At 50.8% G+C, this 16,902-nt stretch overlaps 1 protein-coding gene across 2 annotated transcripts in view; it reads left to right on the forward strand.

Moving 5' to 3' along the window:
• The first annotated feature begins 5,845 nt into the window (after positions 1 to 5,845).
• Positions 5,846 to 16,902, forward strand: part of LOC129381969 (uncharacterized) — an 85,722-nt gene continuing 74,665 nt past the window's right edge. Inside the window, exon 1 of one of the 2 annotated variants that reach the window (XM_055065279.2) lies at positions 5,846 to 6,280. In XM_055065279.2, the coding sequence (XP_054921254.1) occupies positions 6,007 to 6,280 (274 nt within the window). In that variant the 5' untranslated portion in view covers positions 5,846 to 6,006. The remainder of the gene's footprint in view (positions 6,281 to 16,902) is intronic. The other variant, XM_055065280.2, reaches the window with a different exon arrangement.

Consider the following 16,902-nt stretch of genomic DNA (forward strand, 5'->3'; position numbering starts at 1 on the left):
GGATTACTTTGAACGTGGGACGAAAGCGTGCGGCCGGGCGCACTGTGCGCACGACCAGATGGGATGCCTACAGAAGAGCATTTGCGGAGCAACCCAAGACTTCATCCGTACGGGAGCGGGCGTCACGCGCCCTGCGCAAGGCCACTACTGAGACTGAGGTGAGAGCTGATGCTCCGGCGCCGGACATACATATGCTAAACCTTTGGGATGCGCGCAAGCGAGCACAGTTGCCGTACGAAGCCAATGGCCGACGACATCGCGACCGTGTGCGACTTCGATGTCGCACTGCCATCGCTAGAAGATACGCCAAGCGCCTGTATCGGGAACGTTGGAGCCAGCACTGCTCATCATTCAACGAAAGAACTGGCCTCCACAAGGCGTGGCACACGTTCAAGGCTATGACAGGTCAGCGTAAAACACGCAGTGCTATTTCAAATGTCTTGCTCAAAACTAGCCAGCCAGTCAGCCAACTCCAAGATGATGCCGCGAACACGTTTTTCCCCCAACCGGCGACGCCCCCGAACGTCGACATTTACCGGAAAACGCCGCCAGTGACCGATGAGAGCATCCAGGCCCCATTCTCACTCTTCGAGCTCGAACAGGCACTTTCTTCCATCAACGCGCGCAGCGCGCCAGGCTATGACGGCGTGACGTGGGCGGCTCTGAGGAATCTGGAAGAATACGCAAAAAATCTCGAGGAGATTAACGAAGTGTGGATCAACGGTGAAATCCCAGCAGGATGGAAGCATTCGATAGTCACACCCATACCGAAACCAAACAAACAGCCAGATGTACTGTCGAGCATGCGCCCTGTATCTCTCACACTTACTACGTGTAAGCTGGCGGAGCGAATGGCCTTGACACGCATATCTCACTTTCTAGAAACAGAGGGTCGCTTTCATCCAGCCCAGACAGGGTTTAGACCAAACCTTGGCACTCATGGCAGCCTCCTACTTGTGAGGGAAGGTGTACTGCGTCGAAAGACAGTCGGTCGCGCAAAGCGACACCCGAGCGTCCTGGTGGCGGTGGACCTCCGCAAAGCTTTTGACACTGTGACGCATGAGGCAATCATCGAGGCAGCTGAGAGGCACGGAATCACGGGCCGCCCCCTCAACTTTGTGCGTTCCTTCCTTCAAGATCGCACTTTTTCCATACGGATCGACGGAGACGTCGGGAAGGTTTACCCAAACATAGTGGGAGTCCCACAAGGCTCCATACTATCACCCCTCCTATTTAATTTGACTATGATAGGCCTGGCTGAGCGACTAGAGGCTATTTCCGAACTGGGCTTCACAATTTACGCAGATTACATCACGTTATGGACGGCATCACGACCAATTGATGAGCAGCAGGAGACCCTGCAAGCGGCACTTGACGTTATTGACGACTACCTGCCACAAACTGGCATGCGGCCATCTCCAGAGAAGACAACCTATGTGGTGATCCGAGGTTCAACGCAGGACGAAGCAGCCCTCACGCTCACTCTCGCAGGCAAAACGCTGCAGCGAGCAGAAAAATCAGTGCGCGTTCTCGGGATACCTATTGACCGCACAGGCACAGCGGATGCGTGGCTCGCAGACCTTCGTCGGACATGGCACAACACTCTGCACCTCATAAAACGAATCTGTTTCCGCATGGGCGGTGCTGGTACCGACGTATGCCGAAAGCTTGTTAGTGCTTTGCTGACATCCCGAGCGATATACGGAGCGCGCTGTTATGACCTGCTTGCTCGGCACTGGACACAGCTAGAGGTACTCCACAGATCAGCTCTCCGTGTTATCACAGGGCTCCCGAAACACACACGTGTCGAGGAGCTACATCGCTATGCGAAGTCGCCTACCCTCCGTGCAACCATCGAAGCATCGAAGGCAGGACACGAGGAACGCCTGAAGCACACCAGACAAGGCAGGACTCTACTGGCCTACATGGGAAAGGATATATCAACTTTGCCACAACTGCCATCCGACATCTCACCATGGGATGACATTGCTGTCGTCGACACTACACCAACGCCCCGAAACATGGGTGCCCAACATGCGCACCGCCGGGCAGCATTCGCTGCGAGTCATATGCAGACATTGGCAGACGCACCGCCAAGCCATGAACACTGACGCAGCTGACGCAGCTTTCGACCCACGCACCAAGGAGGGAGCAGTCGCCTACCACGTAGTGGGTTCTTGTGAGACACATTCTACCTTTACAACTGCTGATGCTGACGACCCAACGGAACTTGAACTCCGCGCAATAGTCTGGGCATTAGATAGAGTTTCAAGCACCACGCAAGCAAAACACATCGATATATACACCGACTCTCAGTATGCGCTGCATGCCTGCAAGTCGCGCCACACATCATCATCGGAAGTACTCCTCGTCAAGCAGGCCTTCAGGCGTGCGGAAGCCCACGGGGTCACTGTAACACTTCATTGGATCCCTGGTCACCAGGGCATCGAGGTAAATGAGAGAGCCCACGAGGCGGCGCGCGCCCTTCTTTCCAACCGCGTCGTCTCCCGGGATCCTTCAGAAGCCCTCACAACCAGCACAAGCAACACGACAAATGGAGCCCCGTATGACCCAGACAGAGCTCTGAGAGCAGCAGCCAACCGACGCAAGAGCTAGGGAACTCCGTGCGAGTGTGCCCTCAGACCCAGACCCACTTCCAGCGGGTCTTCCCAGGTCGGGGCAGGTGCTGCTGCATAGGCTCCGTTCCGGCTTCGTCCTCACACCGGATGTGCTGGAGCGGTGGCGACAGTACCGGCCACGCCGGGAAAGACGCCCTCCATCTCCGTCTCCCAACTCCCTTCCATCGCAGGAACCCGGCCATCCCACAGCCTCCGCGGACCAAGAAGCGCTCCAGACGCCACACAGGTGCCCTGACTGCGACATGGTCACGCGGCCATCCGCAGCCCATCTGATTTGGGAGTGCCAGCGACACGCTCAACAGCGGGACCACCACCTGAGGGCGGTGCGAGTGTCGTCCTACGAGGAGTGGATTAGACCGGCAACTGGCTCGATGGATTCTGACAGGGCCATTCTGGACTCGCTCTTGGCTTTCGCCAAGGACGCGCAACTTCTAGGACGGCTCTGAATACGTCTCCCCCCTCCTCTTCCTATTCCCCATTATAGGCCTTCGCGCCATCCTTTAATAAATACATTTTGTCATCATCATCTTCGCCTATGTACTACGAAAGTTGTTAGCTCCGTTCGTCCCTAGCCGAGCTGGCAGCACAATCGACAGAATGCGTGGCCGGCAAGGCGATGAAGCCGTGTCCAAGGTGAGTTTGGACGGTAGCATATTAAATTTTTATAGCCGCAGGGGCATACGTTTGGAAGTGAGGCGTCTTCTCGAATGACTTTAGTGGCAAAGCATTACATCGCGCCGAAGCATTATTCATTAGTGTCGTTGAGCAAGGTCACTCTTCAGGAGATTCGCAGAAACGGAAACAGTTTATGAATTCGACTGCCGTGCCGATGCGAGTTTGTTACTTTTCTTTTGCAGCGGTAGCATATTAAATTCTGATACTCGCAAGGGGATACGTTTGGACGTGAGGCGTTTTCTCGGATGACTTTCATGGCAAAGCATTACGTCGTGCCGATGCATTGTTCATTAGTGTCGTTGAGCATACCACACACTTCAGGGGAATCGCGGGAACGGAAACAGTTTGTTAATTCAACTACCGTGCCGAGGCATTAGTTCAATGTAACTGAGCATACAACACGCTTGGAGGTTCGTGGGTATGGAACATTTTGTACTCTGTATGTGAAAGTACTAAAACTTGCGTCGCCATGCAATCTGCGCCGCAGATCGTTGTGAGAGCTGTACAGCCACACTGGCAAAACACTACGCCCTGTGGATGAATACGGAACAAATGTATGCTAAAGAAAAATGGTTGTCATGCAATTTATTTATTTATTTCAGAATACTGCAGGCCAACAGTTATGGCGCCCATGCAGGAGGAGCTGTACAAGGCATGAAACTGCATTGTGACATAATAAAGAAAGAAAGAACGGCAGTTTAAGAGATTGCCGCTAATAAACAAGCAGAAAAATATGTATACACATGCACGTATTTATACATATGTACACATATACAGCACTCATTCACTCAAACAAATGCTCTTCTAGAGTTTTAACAAACACAAAGTAGTTCACAAAGTCACAATCAGTCACAAAGTATAGGAGCTGAAGAGAACTTTTTAATGCTGGCTACTCGACATTGATAGCGATTAAGTTGTGGAAAGCCAGTGACATTTGCATTGCACTAAACAGTGCGACTTCGTCTTAATCCGCAATGCTTATGTTGCGAACAAAGGAGCAAAAGGTGAAAACAATGTTTTCATACAAGGCAAGTTCATATAGTGGAAAGTTCTCTTCAGCTCCTACTTTGTGACTGATGAGCCGGCTGTGCTTACATAGGAGCGGATCCACCTCCAGAGGGTCATCACTGAATTGCATTTTTTTTACAGGAGCGTGGTCACCAGGCCTGCATAAATAGTGTTTTTTGACTCACTGCACATAGGTTACCAGGCTTTTTATCAATCTTTTAGATCACCCACACAGGCGTACGTTATCCTCTTCATTTAGTAAATAGGGGTAAACATCGACAAAATGATGCAGCTCAAATAGCTTGAAGGGTATGCGTTTTCTAGCCGCAGTGACGGACAAGATAGCTCGAGCGTTGCACACTGCCGTTTGCCTAAAGTCAGCTTCGCCGCAATCAAACATGCGCGGTGTATTGCGACGAAGTATACCAAGAGTGGAAAGCGGCACCTGCCATCACGTCTCCTATCGCAGTACAAGCACGGAGACGCCGAACAAGTGTACTGACAGGCCTTCAGAGCTATTTCGCACGCGGTCGTAGCGATCTGAGCCCTTGTTTCGCCCACATAGAGCGCCCCTTATATCGTAACAGCCGGGATTAGTAACTATAAATACGCGCTCCTTCATTAATTACCCTTGCGCACAAGCACCTCAGAATCGCTACGAATCTGCACCACATAGCCAATATCAGTGTTGCAGTACAGCTTTCACAAGGGTCTACTGCTATCAAATTGCATGACGACCATTTTTCTTTAGCATACATTTGTTGCGTATTCATCCGCAGGGCGCAGTGTTTTGCCAGTGTGGCTGTACAGCTCTCACAACGATCTACGGCTCAGATTGCATGGTGACGCAAGTTTTAGTACTTTCACATACAGAGTACAAAATGTTCCATTCCCACGAATCTCCAAGTGTGTTGTATGCCCAGTTACAGTAAGAACTAATGCCTCGGCACGGTAGTTGAATTAATAAACTGTTTCCGTATACGCCATTCCCCTGAAGTGTGTGGTATGCTCAACGACACTAATGAACAATGCACCGGCACGACGTAATGCTTTGCCATTAAAGTCATCCGAGAAAACGCCTCACGTCCGAACGTATCCCCCTACGACTATAAAAATTTAATATGCTACTGTCGCAACAAAATAGCAACAAACTCACCTCAGACACCGCTTCTTCGCCTTGCCGGCCACGCATTAACTGTCGATTCTGTGCTGCCAGCTCGGCTAAGGACGAACGGAGCTAACAACTTTCTTCCCCGTAGTACCTAGGCGAGGAGAAATTGTAAGCACCAAAAGTCCCCACATTTCTCTCTCGCAACCACTCCTCCTCGCGGATGCGCAGAAAGAGCGGAGAAATGCAATTATGATATGCTCGCGTGCAACTCTGCTGTGAATCTCGGAGGCTACGTAAAATAAAGTTAGTAAGTAAGTTTGTTCCCAGTCCCGTTTAACGCAAGGCAGGCGTTTTAGACACCAAAACAATATAACATATATCTTTTTGCTGTCTTTCACAGTTCACTTTGTTTTTTTGTTCGTGTACTGCAGAGCTGGAGTTATCTATCTTAACGCTCTTTGTCGCAGATGGAGCCACGCACTCGAGGTTCGCCCTTCCATTGGTTCGCAGTTTTGGCGGGCTCTTGGGCTGTTTTTGCGCGTCTTTGCGGCAGAATACGTGCGGTTGGATCCTATGGTGCGGTCTGTGCGGTTACAGAACGTGACAGCCGTGTCAGTTGTCAGTGCGGTCTTGCAGCGTTACCGTGTTAAAACAACGGCGTGGTCAGGCAGAATGTTTACAAACGTCGACGTCCGCGGCGTGGCACGAGGACGCTGCTCTCGCGACACGTGTGATTGCGACGGGTTTTCGCGCTCCCACACAGAAGTATACGTCGGTGAAAGCGGGTTAGTCCAGTGCGGCTGGTGTTGCTACTGCGGACATTCACCTGTCTGTCACACTCGCATTGGTAAGTGTCTTCGACATGTCCTTTTGTTCTTATTGGTGCCCGAATTTTCTGCTGCTCTCTACTTGTTCAAACCGTAGCCGGTCATTCAGAGGAGCGTTCCTATCGGAGCAGCGGTGTCACAATGTCCGCGTCACGGCCGCTCGATGGACACAGTGCGTGACAGCAGCTGACCCTTCATTATTTCACTTACGATGCCATTTGCGCGCCTCTTATTTGCGTCGTAACTTCAGCGAAAATACGTTGCAATGCCATTATTAACTGCAGCTGAGAGGCGCGGGATCATCGGGGGTGGTCAACTAATTGACGGTTTTTGTGCTATTTGTGTGAAAAGGCCGGCTATTTGCGTTGCGTATGGGTGCACAAATTGCTTCACTGGCAAACGGAGCGCGAGTTTATTTCGGTTTCCGTCCGAGAAATGATAAGCGATGGCCGAAGGTGCCATCGCAGCACATTGCTTGCATGCTCCTCGCAGATCCGGTTCTCATCGCCCAACTTGCGGCTACTGAATTGTCATATGCCAGCACCGCGAGTTTATTTCAGCCTGCAAACTTCGAGACGCCCTTAAAGGGACACTAAAGGTTACTATGAAGTCAAGTTAAAGTGATAAAGCAATGATCTAGAACGTCTAAGGCGTCAATATAATTGCGAACAGAGCTTTAGTAACCGAGAACTTGAGGTAAATGCATTACACGATTTGAGACACCCCAGCGACATTTCGGTACTAGCCCGATGACGAAGGCACTCCTCATCATAATTTATGTTACTAGTACTCAACTACTCGTATTAACCCTTTGAGACGATGTCTATACAATTGTGCACAGCAGGAGAGTGCATCAATAGCAAAAGCACTGATGAAAGTAATGGTATTTAAGATGTGTTTCATACATCTTGAAACACTTATTATTGGAACTGTGCTGCAATTTTGAATAGCGTGCAGAATGTTTTAGCAAAAAGAGTGCGAAAGTAGGCGGCTGGGTGTTTTTACTCTGTGTCAGTATGTTGTATGTAGCGGGTTCACTTCTTTCATTGTTTTTTACGATGTCATGCACCAGGCATAATTTTCAAGTGGCTGCATAAGTGCTTTTCAAGCTTTTCAAAACACTAATAGTACATGTTCTCATATTTTGTGTTCCTGTAGTGAGTTTTCGCATGGAGTCGAAATTTTGTAAACTTGACAAAACTCGCTAAACAATTGAAAATTCTTAATATTTTCTGCAGCGGTACTTTCTACGATTCTGAAGATGCAAGAGATGTGGTGAAAGCAGCTTTTCAATCAACGGGATAAAGTGGCGTCTGAAAGGGTTAAAAAGATAATTTGATTAGGTTATAAGACGGAAGAAAATGCTTCTTGTCTACTTCTGTTCGATTCTAAGAAAAAATAACATTTTGATGTTACCCTTCAGTAGTATGGGGGGTGGAAAGGTTTCGTTTTCGCTCGACTCTGCGCGCTCGACTCGGCGCCGCGCGGGCTTTGGAGTTTCAGTTGTTTCGTTATTGCGTCGTGCTGCGCTGGTTCTGCTGGCTCGCGAAACTTGCATTTGGAACAAGCAGCGAGAATGCCACGTCCATGTGTTGTCGTGGGATGCGCGAACGGTCCGTGGAACTTGGCCAAGGGCAGTTGCAGCGGCGAATCCAACGTTACTTATCACTGTGTGCCAACGAGTGAACCTCTCCGTTCGAAGTGGTTAAGTGCCGTACCTCTGCCACAGCGCGTTGGCAAAGAGCCGAAAAATCGCATAGTGTGCTCGCTGCACTTTCGTCCAGAGGATTACGAGTTCAACGCCGACTTACTGAAGTCGTGTGGAGTGCCTCTCAAAGCAATGATTTCCCGTAGCGCTGTTCCGTCGGTCTTTCCTGCACTCTCCGAAGCGCAAGAACAACTGGAGGGCGAAGACGGGGCGGTGAGGGCGGCATTTGGTTTTCACGAAGGAAAAGCTACAAATGTGCGAATATGTAGTACAGCCATGACATACAGTTGCCGTCGTAGTAGCACGCAACGACGCTGGCAGCGCGAGCCCTCAGCAGCAGGTCACGTTCATCAGTGCTTAAATCGCTGAAGTCGAGCCCAGCATCGCGAGCCAATGTGTCGTTGTCAGGGTCGTCCATTGCAACGAGCGTCAAAGTTGGCGTCGTAAAATGAACAACCAGCTTATCGTCGCGCGCTTTCCCTTTCAGCTAGCCACCATAGTTCCGCTTTCGCGCTGCTGTCGGCTGTCTTGGCTCTGTTACTGGCCGCGCGTTTGCGTTTTGCGCAGAAAAGCCGTAGCGCCGTCTGTGGGCGCCACTCACCGACGGCGCAACGTCACTATGCGACCATGACGTCACCACTCCTCGATCGGAAGGCGGGCGATTTGAACTGCGCTAGACGTACGCGGACACTTCAGAACGCATTTTCTCTTAAAATAAGTATTTTCTTCGCACGAAACAAGCGTTTCAAGGTTTCGTGGATGGTATTTCAACAGTCCACGTTGACTTAATATTAACCTTTAGTGTCCCTTTAAACGCAGCCGCATTTTGCCGGAAATGTGGAAAGCTCAGGATAGACAAGGACGGACAGAGATTGCGAAAGCGCAGTGGAGTCTTTCAGTTGTCGCTGAGATGTGTCACGATCCGCCCGGGTTCGTGAACAAGGGAGGGCTCGAGGCACCCTCCGTTAGACGGGCGCTCCACAGCGTGGTGGTGATGAACAATAACTGACTGCCGAGCACCTGTGCTCATCGGTGTTTATGGATGGATGGATGGCGGCTACACCCTTTGGAACGGGCGGCGACTGGCGCCACTTAGCCTTTTGCTCCCCCTCCTATTTTTTTTCTTTATGTCCCCTTCTCCTTAAACTAGTTTTCACTCCCCTCCTCCCCCCAAGATAAAATATCTGATATAGTCTAGAAAACATCAGCTCGTCGATTTATGGTATTATCTCTCGCTACACTTCCTCCACCAATCCTACTGAATTGCAGTCCCAATTTTTCTCCCTCCTCTCCACATATCCTCATTAGTTCCTGTAGCCCTACTTGGGTGTCAGCAAGCAGTACAATATCATCTACGTACTTCAGTCCGGCTAGTACTTGAGCTACCTTCTGCCCTTCCATCATATAGCTTATGTCGGTTTCTATTGTGCTCTGTTCTAGCCTCTTTACCACTTGGCTCATGTAAATCATAAAAAGCAGGGGCGGCAATGGACAGCCCTGCCTGAAACCACTTCTTATTTTAGCTGGCTTTGTAGTTCCCCTCCCATGGTATCTCTACCTCATTATCTGTATAAACTTGTAGGAATCCAACCAACTTTCTATCTAGACCATATTCCTTCAACTGGCTCCATAACTTTTCTCGGTTTACATTATCATAGGCTCCTCTAATGTCTAAAAAAGCTATCCATAGTGGTTTCTGTCTGGCTGCCGCTATCTCTATGCACTGTGTTATAACAAATAAATTATCATCTAGCCTTCTGTTCCTTCGAAATCCATTCTGCAGCTCTCCCAATATCTCTTCATATTCTGCCCATTCCTCCATTCTCATTTTCACCATCTGCATTGCTACTCTGTATATGACTGATGTGACAGTTCTTGGCCTGTAGGATTTAATGTTGTCCTTGCTTCCCTTACATTTGTAAACTAATATCATTCTGCTTGATTTCCAGTCCTGTGGAACATCTCCCCCTACAACTATTTGTTCAATAAGTTATCATAATTTTAATTCACTTTTCTTGCGGTGCGGTGACCAATGTTCCCTACCGAGCCTGTCAGGCCACCAAGCCTGGCGGGCCAATGATTATTATGCCCGAGGGGGCGTCGCATGCTTACTACACCCCCTTACCCCTAGTTTGTTTGTTAACTAAAATAAACAAACGCCTAAGTTCAAAGTACGAGGCTCTGCCTCCGTCCTAGCCAGGTCGACGGTGCCTGCTACCCAGGCGAGTAATGGTCCGGTGGCCTCCGCCGTTGAGTACTCCACCTGGGCACCGGTGTTGAAGGGCTGGGTGTGGCAACACCATGTGCTGCCCGAGACAGCCTCGCTCCATCCGGAGAATCTGCACTGGTCGGCCTTGTGAGTGGTGACAGGCTCGACACCGGCCCAACGGGTGCCGCACCACTGGCAACGCTTGCCGCCCCTGTGGTGGGCGGGGCTCCGCTGGAAGAGACTGGTACTGCCTCCTGCGGGATGGAACTCAGAAGTGGCAATCGAGGCTGCTGGCCAGGTCCCGAGGCGAGGCCTGACATGGTCAGCGTGTCTGTGCCACGTGGCCCCATCTGGCATGTGGACGAGCAGCGATGAGGCGCTGGCAGGAGACACCAGCTGTCCGGCGAACTAGGGTGGGCCAGGACGGAAGTTCCTGGCGAAAACAAGCTCCCGACTCCAGCAAAGGCCCGGAACGGCACACTTCGTCAGCAGCCAGCTTCTTCTTCAGCTGCTTCAGGAGCACAGTAGATCGAAGGTCCGGATGCAAGATGTCCAAGGGTGTCTTGACCATCCGACCCAGCAGGAGCTCACAGGGAGCACGGCCAGTGACATAGGAGGGGGGGGGGGGGTCTGGTACTGGAACAGTATCCGGGCAATCTGTGTCTGGAAATCCCCAGTCTGGCTCTTCTTGAGCTTGTCCTTGATGGTTTGCACCATTTGAAGCAGGGTGGTATGGCGGAACCATCATTCAGCAGATTCCGTTACTCGTCAGCCAGGCCAGGTACTCTGCTGACAAAAGCAGGACCATTGTCGGATACAATGCCTTCTGGCAACCTCCATGTGGCGAAGACCTGTCGTAGCGCTGCAATGGTCGTGCCTGCTGATGGAGTGGTGACAGCTAGAACCTCCACCCACTTCGAAAAGGCGTCCACCACCACCAGGAAGTAATGGCCCTTGAAAGGTTCCCCAAAATCCACATGCAGGCGAGACCAGGGTTTCTGTGGGAACGGCCAGGGGGTGATTTCCACATGACGTGAGGCCCGCTGATGCTCCTGGCAGATTTTACAGCTCTGCACCATGTGAGTGATGTCCTGGTCCAGGCCAGGCAACCAAACATGGGACCGGGCCACCATCTTGGTCTTTTCCACGCCAGGATGACCTGCGTGCAGTAACTGCAGGACCCTGGACAGGAGACTTGGTGGGATCACCACCCTGAAACCCCATAGTAAGCAGCCCTGCTGCCAGCTCAGCTCAGCAGCGTTGTGGCTATAGGCCTGCTGAACCGATTCCTCCCCACGGGACACCGCCTTGACCACCTGAGTCAGGACTGGGTCCCAGCTGGTCGCTTGCGATACCGCAAATCTGGAGAGCAGCTGCGGGTACGCGTGCTCCAGCATGAACACTTGAGCAGGTTCTGGCACAGCGTCAGGCACCTCTGGCAGGGGCAGGCGGCTCAGGGCATCAGCAGGTCCCAGGTCCTTTCCTGGACGGTAAATCAACTGGTAACTAAGCTGCCAGCCTGAAGGCCCAGTGTACCACTCGAGGTGATGCCTGCACAGGAACTGCCTTGTCGGGCCCCAGCAGCCCCAATAGCAGCTTGTGGTCCGTGACCGCCTCGTGGCCCCACAGATACTGGTGGAAGCGTTCGACACCGAACATGAGGGCCAGGCCTTCCTTGTCCAGCTGGCTGTAGCAATGCTCTGCAGCATGAAGTTGACAAGAAGCAAAAAAAACGACACAGGGCGTTCCTGGCCATCTTCGTCCCAGTGTGCCAGGACGACTCCCACGCCGTACGGCGACAAATCTACGGTCAGGACGACAGGCTTGGCAGTATCGAAGTGTACCAGCACTGGAGCCTTGGTGATTAGCTCCTGGCTGCACTGGAAAACTCGGCCCAGCTCCTTCTTCCAGACCCATTGCTGACCATCTCGAAGCAGAAGATGCTCTGACAGGTTCGGCAGGAAACTTCTGTAGAAGTTGATGAGGCCGAGGTAGCACTGAAGCTCCTTCTTGTTCTGGGGCTTGGGCGTCTTGAGCACAGCATCAACTATGCGGTGAGCCGGGGCTAGGTCAGCCTGGGAAATGACATGTCCCAAGTACTCAACACTGGGGTCCAGGAAAATGCACATTTCCAGCTTGAGCTTAAGGCCGGCGTCCTGCAGCCGTGCCAGGATGTTGTGCAGGTTTTGCAGGTGGTCTCCGTCATCGCTGCCAGTAGCCAGGATGTCATCCAAGTACACCGCCACGTGCCTCATGCCCCTGAAGAGGTTGTCCATCTCCCTCTGAAATATGGGAGGGGCTGAGGCCACGCCAAACGGTAAGTGCTTGTACTGGGAGAGCCCCAAAGTTGTTGATATTGGGACATACTTCCAGGAGGCATCCTGGAGCACCAGCTGCTGGTAAGCATCTCTGAGGTCGAGCTTGGTAAACTTCTATCCACCAGACAACACTGACCAGAGATCTTCATTCCGGGGCAACGGGTACTTCTTGATGGTAGCTACGGGGTTGATGGTAACCTTGAAATCCCCACAGATCCTGACACTGCCATCTCGCTTGAGGACTGGTACGATGGGAGCTGCCCATTCAGATGTCTTGATGGGCACCAGGATGCCCTCTCACTGTAACCGTTGCAGTTCCCGGGTGACCCCGTCCTTCAGGGCGAACGGCAGTGGGCGAGGCTTCAAAAAATGTGGCCGGGCTCCCTCAGTTACATAGATGCCAGCCGTCGGGCCGGCGAATGTGCCCAGCCCTGGCTGGAACAGAGAGACCTTAACTCGGTCAGGAGGCTGGGGACGTCTTTCACCATATGCAGGCTAGCTTCCTTGTACTTTGGCAGACGAACACCCAGTGCATGAATCCAGTTTCGGCCCAGCAGCGTCGGTGACGACCCCTTGGTTAAGTAAAGGGGAAGGGTTGCCTCCCTGTCGCCAAAGCGAATGCTGACCTGTGCCTGACCCTGGACCTGGGAGAGCTGCCCGGGGTAGCTGCGCAGCATCATGCCTGGAGCCTCGACGGACACTCCGGGGAAAGTACGGCTGAAGAGTTTCCCGGCCATGACCGACACCCTGGCCTCTGTGTCCAGCTCCATGGAAATGGGATGCCCGCAGATTTCAACGGTCAGCATGTACGGCGGCACAGACGACGGTACAAGGCCTGTGCACCACATGGCGAAAATCGGCGAGTCCTAGGCCACGACGTGGAGCCTGGCTGCGGAAGAACTTGAGCCTGCTGCCGCACGCCCCTGCCGCGTACCCTTGCGAAGCGATGTCGAAAGTGCGCCTCATATAACAATCGGCTCCCAGCACTACACCACAGAAGGGATCGAAACACACTATCCGAGGGCAGTTGGTTTCACCGACGGGCAGCGCACAGCTATGTTCACCTGGTTTGCTCTTTTCTGCAGACGGTGTATAAATATCCAAATGTATTTTCATTTAGCCTCTTATTATTCATGTATGAGTTAAAGAGTGCGCAGAAAACTATGCATTCGATTGCTAGCAGAGGCTTCTTCGTAACCAGCGACACCTACGGCCATCGAGCAAGGCCTACCGTCTTCATCGGTGACAGTTATCAGTGTATGCAGTCGAGAGAACAGCGTGCTGTTTGAGGCTTTTCTGTATTTACCGTGCGCAAAAAAGGGCTGTCGTCGTAACACAAACAGCTCTGTGAAATTTTCCTTTGTTCCAGATGGGCCATATTACTACGGTAAACTTCCCTAAGCGGAGCATCACGCTCGGCCCGCTGCCGTTGATCGTTCGCGGTTGTCAAAGCAGCAGCCGACGGGGCTTGCAATAAAAACGCCGCTAGTCGTAAAGCATTTATTTTCGTGAGCATTTTCGCGTATGGTCAATTATGTTGCGTTTAAATTAACGTCTGTCAGCACTCTGACAATTTCACTCTGTCAGCAGTAAAGAGCAAACCTGGCGAGCCGCTTTGCATGGTGGTCGCTGCGTGCGGCCAGTCTATAGGCCCCCTTCAGTCATAGAGAAAGAAACACAACAAGAGCGCACACTCCCATAGAGCCCAGCGGCCGAATTGACTCCAGCACACCAAGCCGCCGGCGTTAATACCTGCACCAAACTTTAGGTTTTGTGCGTGCGGCATTTTGAATGCTGGCGCTAGTGTCTTTTTTTTTTGCTTCTACAGCTCAACCGTGCGCGGTCTTCGAGCGAAACAGTTTTATTATTAAGTAAATTGTGAATTATCTTTACAAGCCTCCATCGAATATGTGCCACGTGCAGTTTCATAAAGACACAGAACGCCTTGTGAAATGAGGAAATGTTTATTTTATTCTATATAAACACTCGTTGCAGGCTTTTTGTGCATTCATTCAACATTGTGGCACCAGGTAAGCAGCTTTAGTTCCCGTAGAAAGCTCCACCAGACGACGCCAGCTGAAAAAATAAAATTACAAGCAAGTTTATAAGCAATTATAAGCAATTATAAGCAAGGCAAAGCGTGCGAAAGTGGTGAATGGGCGGCTTTACAAACAAAAGCAGTTCACTTTTGCATACACGGCATAGAAAATGCCCGACTCATCCCACAAAATACCGTACGTACCACAAAAACATTCTATTTCAAAGCAGTCCCCTCTTCTCGGGCCTTATTTCCTGCACTTTAATAGCACGAATACATGGGCTACTGTGCATTCCCAGAACTTGACTACAACTGACGCAATAGTACGCTACGAATGCACAGAGGTGGCCACAACACAGGCTCTTAACCAGACCATGCTGGACGTTCGCAGAATTTCTTCTACACGCACTCAAGACAAATGCGTGGGTGCAAAACCTGTCTTCGGTTGTTCAGAAGACAGAATTTTCAAGTTACAAGTTCCTGGCGTTCGAGCTCCTTGGCGTTATCTTTTGCGCGTTCTGCCGGCGCAAGCAACGCGCTCCTATGTTATCACTCATGGCAATTGCTTGTCACATTTTCTACAAGTGTGAGTACCGAAACAAGGCTTAAATTGTTGTTGGGCCATAACATTGTCACAAACTTTAGCAGTAAGGTTGGGTAGGTGCCAAACTATGTCACCATGGCCGAGCTGCTTTTTGCTGAGTCATGACAGGCGCGGCGAGCGTGCCTCATAAGTAACAAAAAAAAGTACTGAAAATAATTTTCAACAATGTTGGGCGTTAGAGAAAGCACCTCAAACTTGTCTTGTCAATGCATTAAAGCGCGAAATTTCACTGCGCACCACGGCCGAGCTGCATTTCGCTAAGTGGGTCACAGCGCTTGAAAAGTACTCCAAAAAGTAACAAAATTGGTTACAATGATGTTGGGGGTCAGAGAAAGTGCCAAAACTTGGTGCAGTAAGATTCAGTACACGCGAAACTGCATCACAGCACCCTGTGGGCTCAGCTTGCCCAAAAACTACCGAAATAAGTTAAAATAATATTGGGGCTCATAGAAAGAATCGCAAACATCTCCCAATACGATTCATTAATTAAAGTTAACTGTGCCACGATAGCCATGCTGTTCTCATTAACTGCGTCACAAGTCTAGCCTAGCCTAGGTGCCGTGCCGTAAGCCTAATTGCTAAATGCTTCGCATACTGTCGAACAAAATTTCTCACCTTGCTGTAGTCCAATAGTGCAGTGGTGCCATGTCGAAGTTCAGAAGGAACGTAAGAATTCGCCGGGAGCCCACCAAACCAGGCTAAATTCAAAAATAGAAAAACAGGCAGACGGCTGACCGAATAGGCCAACGCTCAGATGCATGCCTGGTCTCGTTCACTTCGGCGGTGTGTCTGACGAATGATGCACGCACCTGGCTCGTCAGTCGCCGATTTGCCTGTCGCTAGGCAGCCAAAATAAGCCGCAAAGTTTAATTTAATTTATGCGCAGATATTTTTACTTTTGACCGGAAAGAATAAAGAAAACGAAACAATTTCTGTTAACCTCATTTCACATTCTCTTTATTTTGATGCTCGGGGCAGCAAATGGTCGGCGTGACGTATTTCCTGTTGCCAGTTTTCATCGAGTGTCCCCTCTTGTTATATTTCTTTCTCTGCTTCAATGGTCAGGCGGCGCAGCGATTGGCTCAGCCGTCAGCGCCACAGCGTCAGTTGCTCGAAACACTGATGCGGCCGCTGCTACGAAGGCATGCTTTTGCGGCGCTTGTTTGAAACCTGTCGGACGTTCTGAATTGCAGTTTTCAGGCAATCGAAAACATTGAGGCCCATTTTGGACCACCGACGCTTGAAAAAGGACGTCAAATTTACGACTACAACCATGTATATCTTGTCAAAGAAGTAAGCAGCACAGACATCACAGGCGCGGTACTTAAATTAAATTATGCTGTTTTAGGTGCCAAAACCACGATCTGATTAGGAGACACGCAGTGGTGGGAGACTCCGGAATAATTTGGACCACCTGGGGTTCTTTAACGTGGACCTAAATCTAATTACACGGGTATTTTGGTATTTCAGCCCCATTGAAATTTGGCGGCCGCTGCCGGGATTTGATCCTGCAACCTCGTGCTTAGTAGCACAACACCATAGCCACTAGCAACCACCACAGGTCGCAAAGTATTTGTCACAACAAAGCAAGCATGCTTACGATGTCGAACTCCGAGTTAACAAATCATTATTTTATGCCACATAAGTGACCAAATATGGCCATGGACGTCTTTCAACTGTCATTTGTCGCGTCATTACTTGGAGCGTGCCTTGCACCTCACAATTGTAGAGGTTTTGACGAATTGGCAGGTAAGTGCTTTTTTCT

Source organism: Dermacentor andersoni, chromosome 10 (genome assembly GCF_023375885.2).
Source record: "Dermacentor andersoni chromosome 10, qqDerAnde1_hic_scaffold, whole genome shotgun sequence".
Lineage (NCBI taxonomy): Eukaryota > Metazoa > Arthropoda > Arachnida > Ixodida > Ixodidae > Dermacentor > Dermacentor andersoni.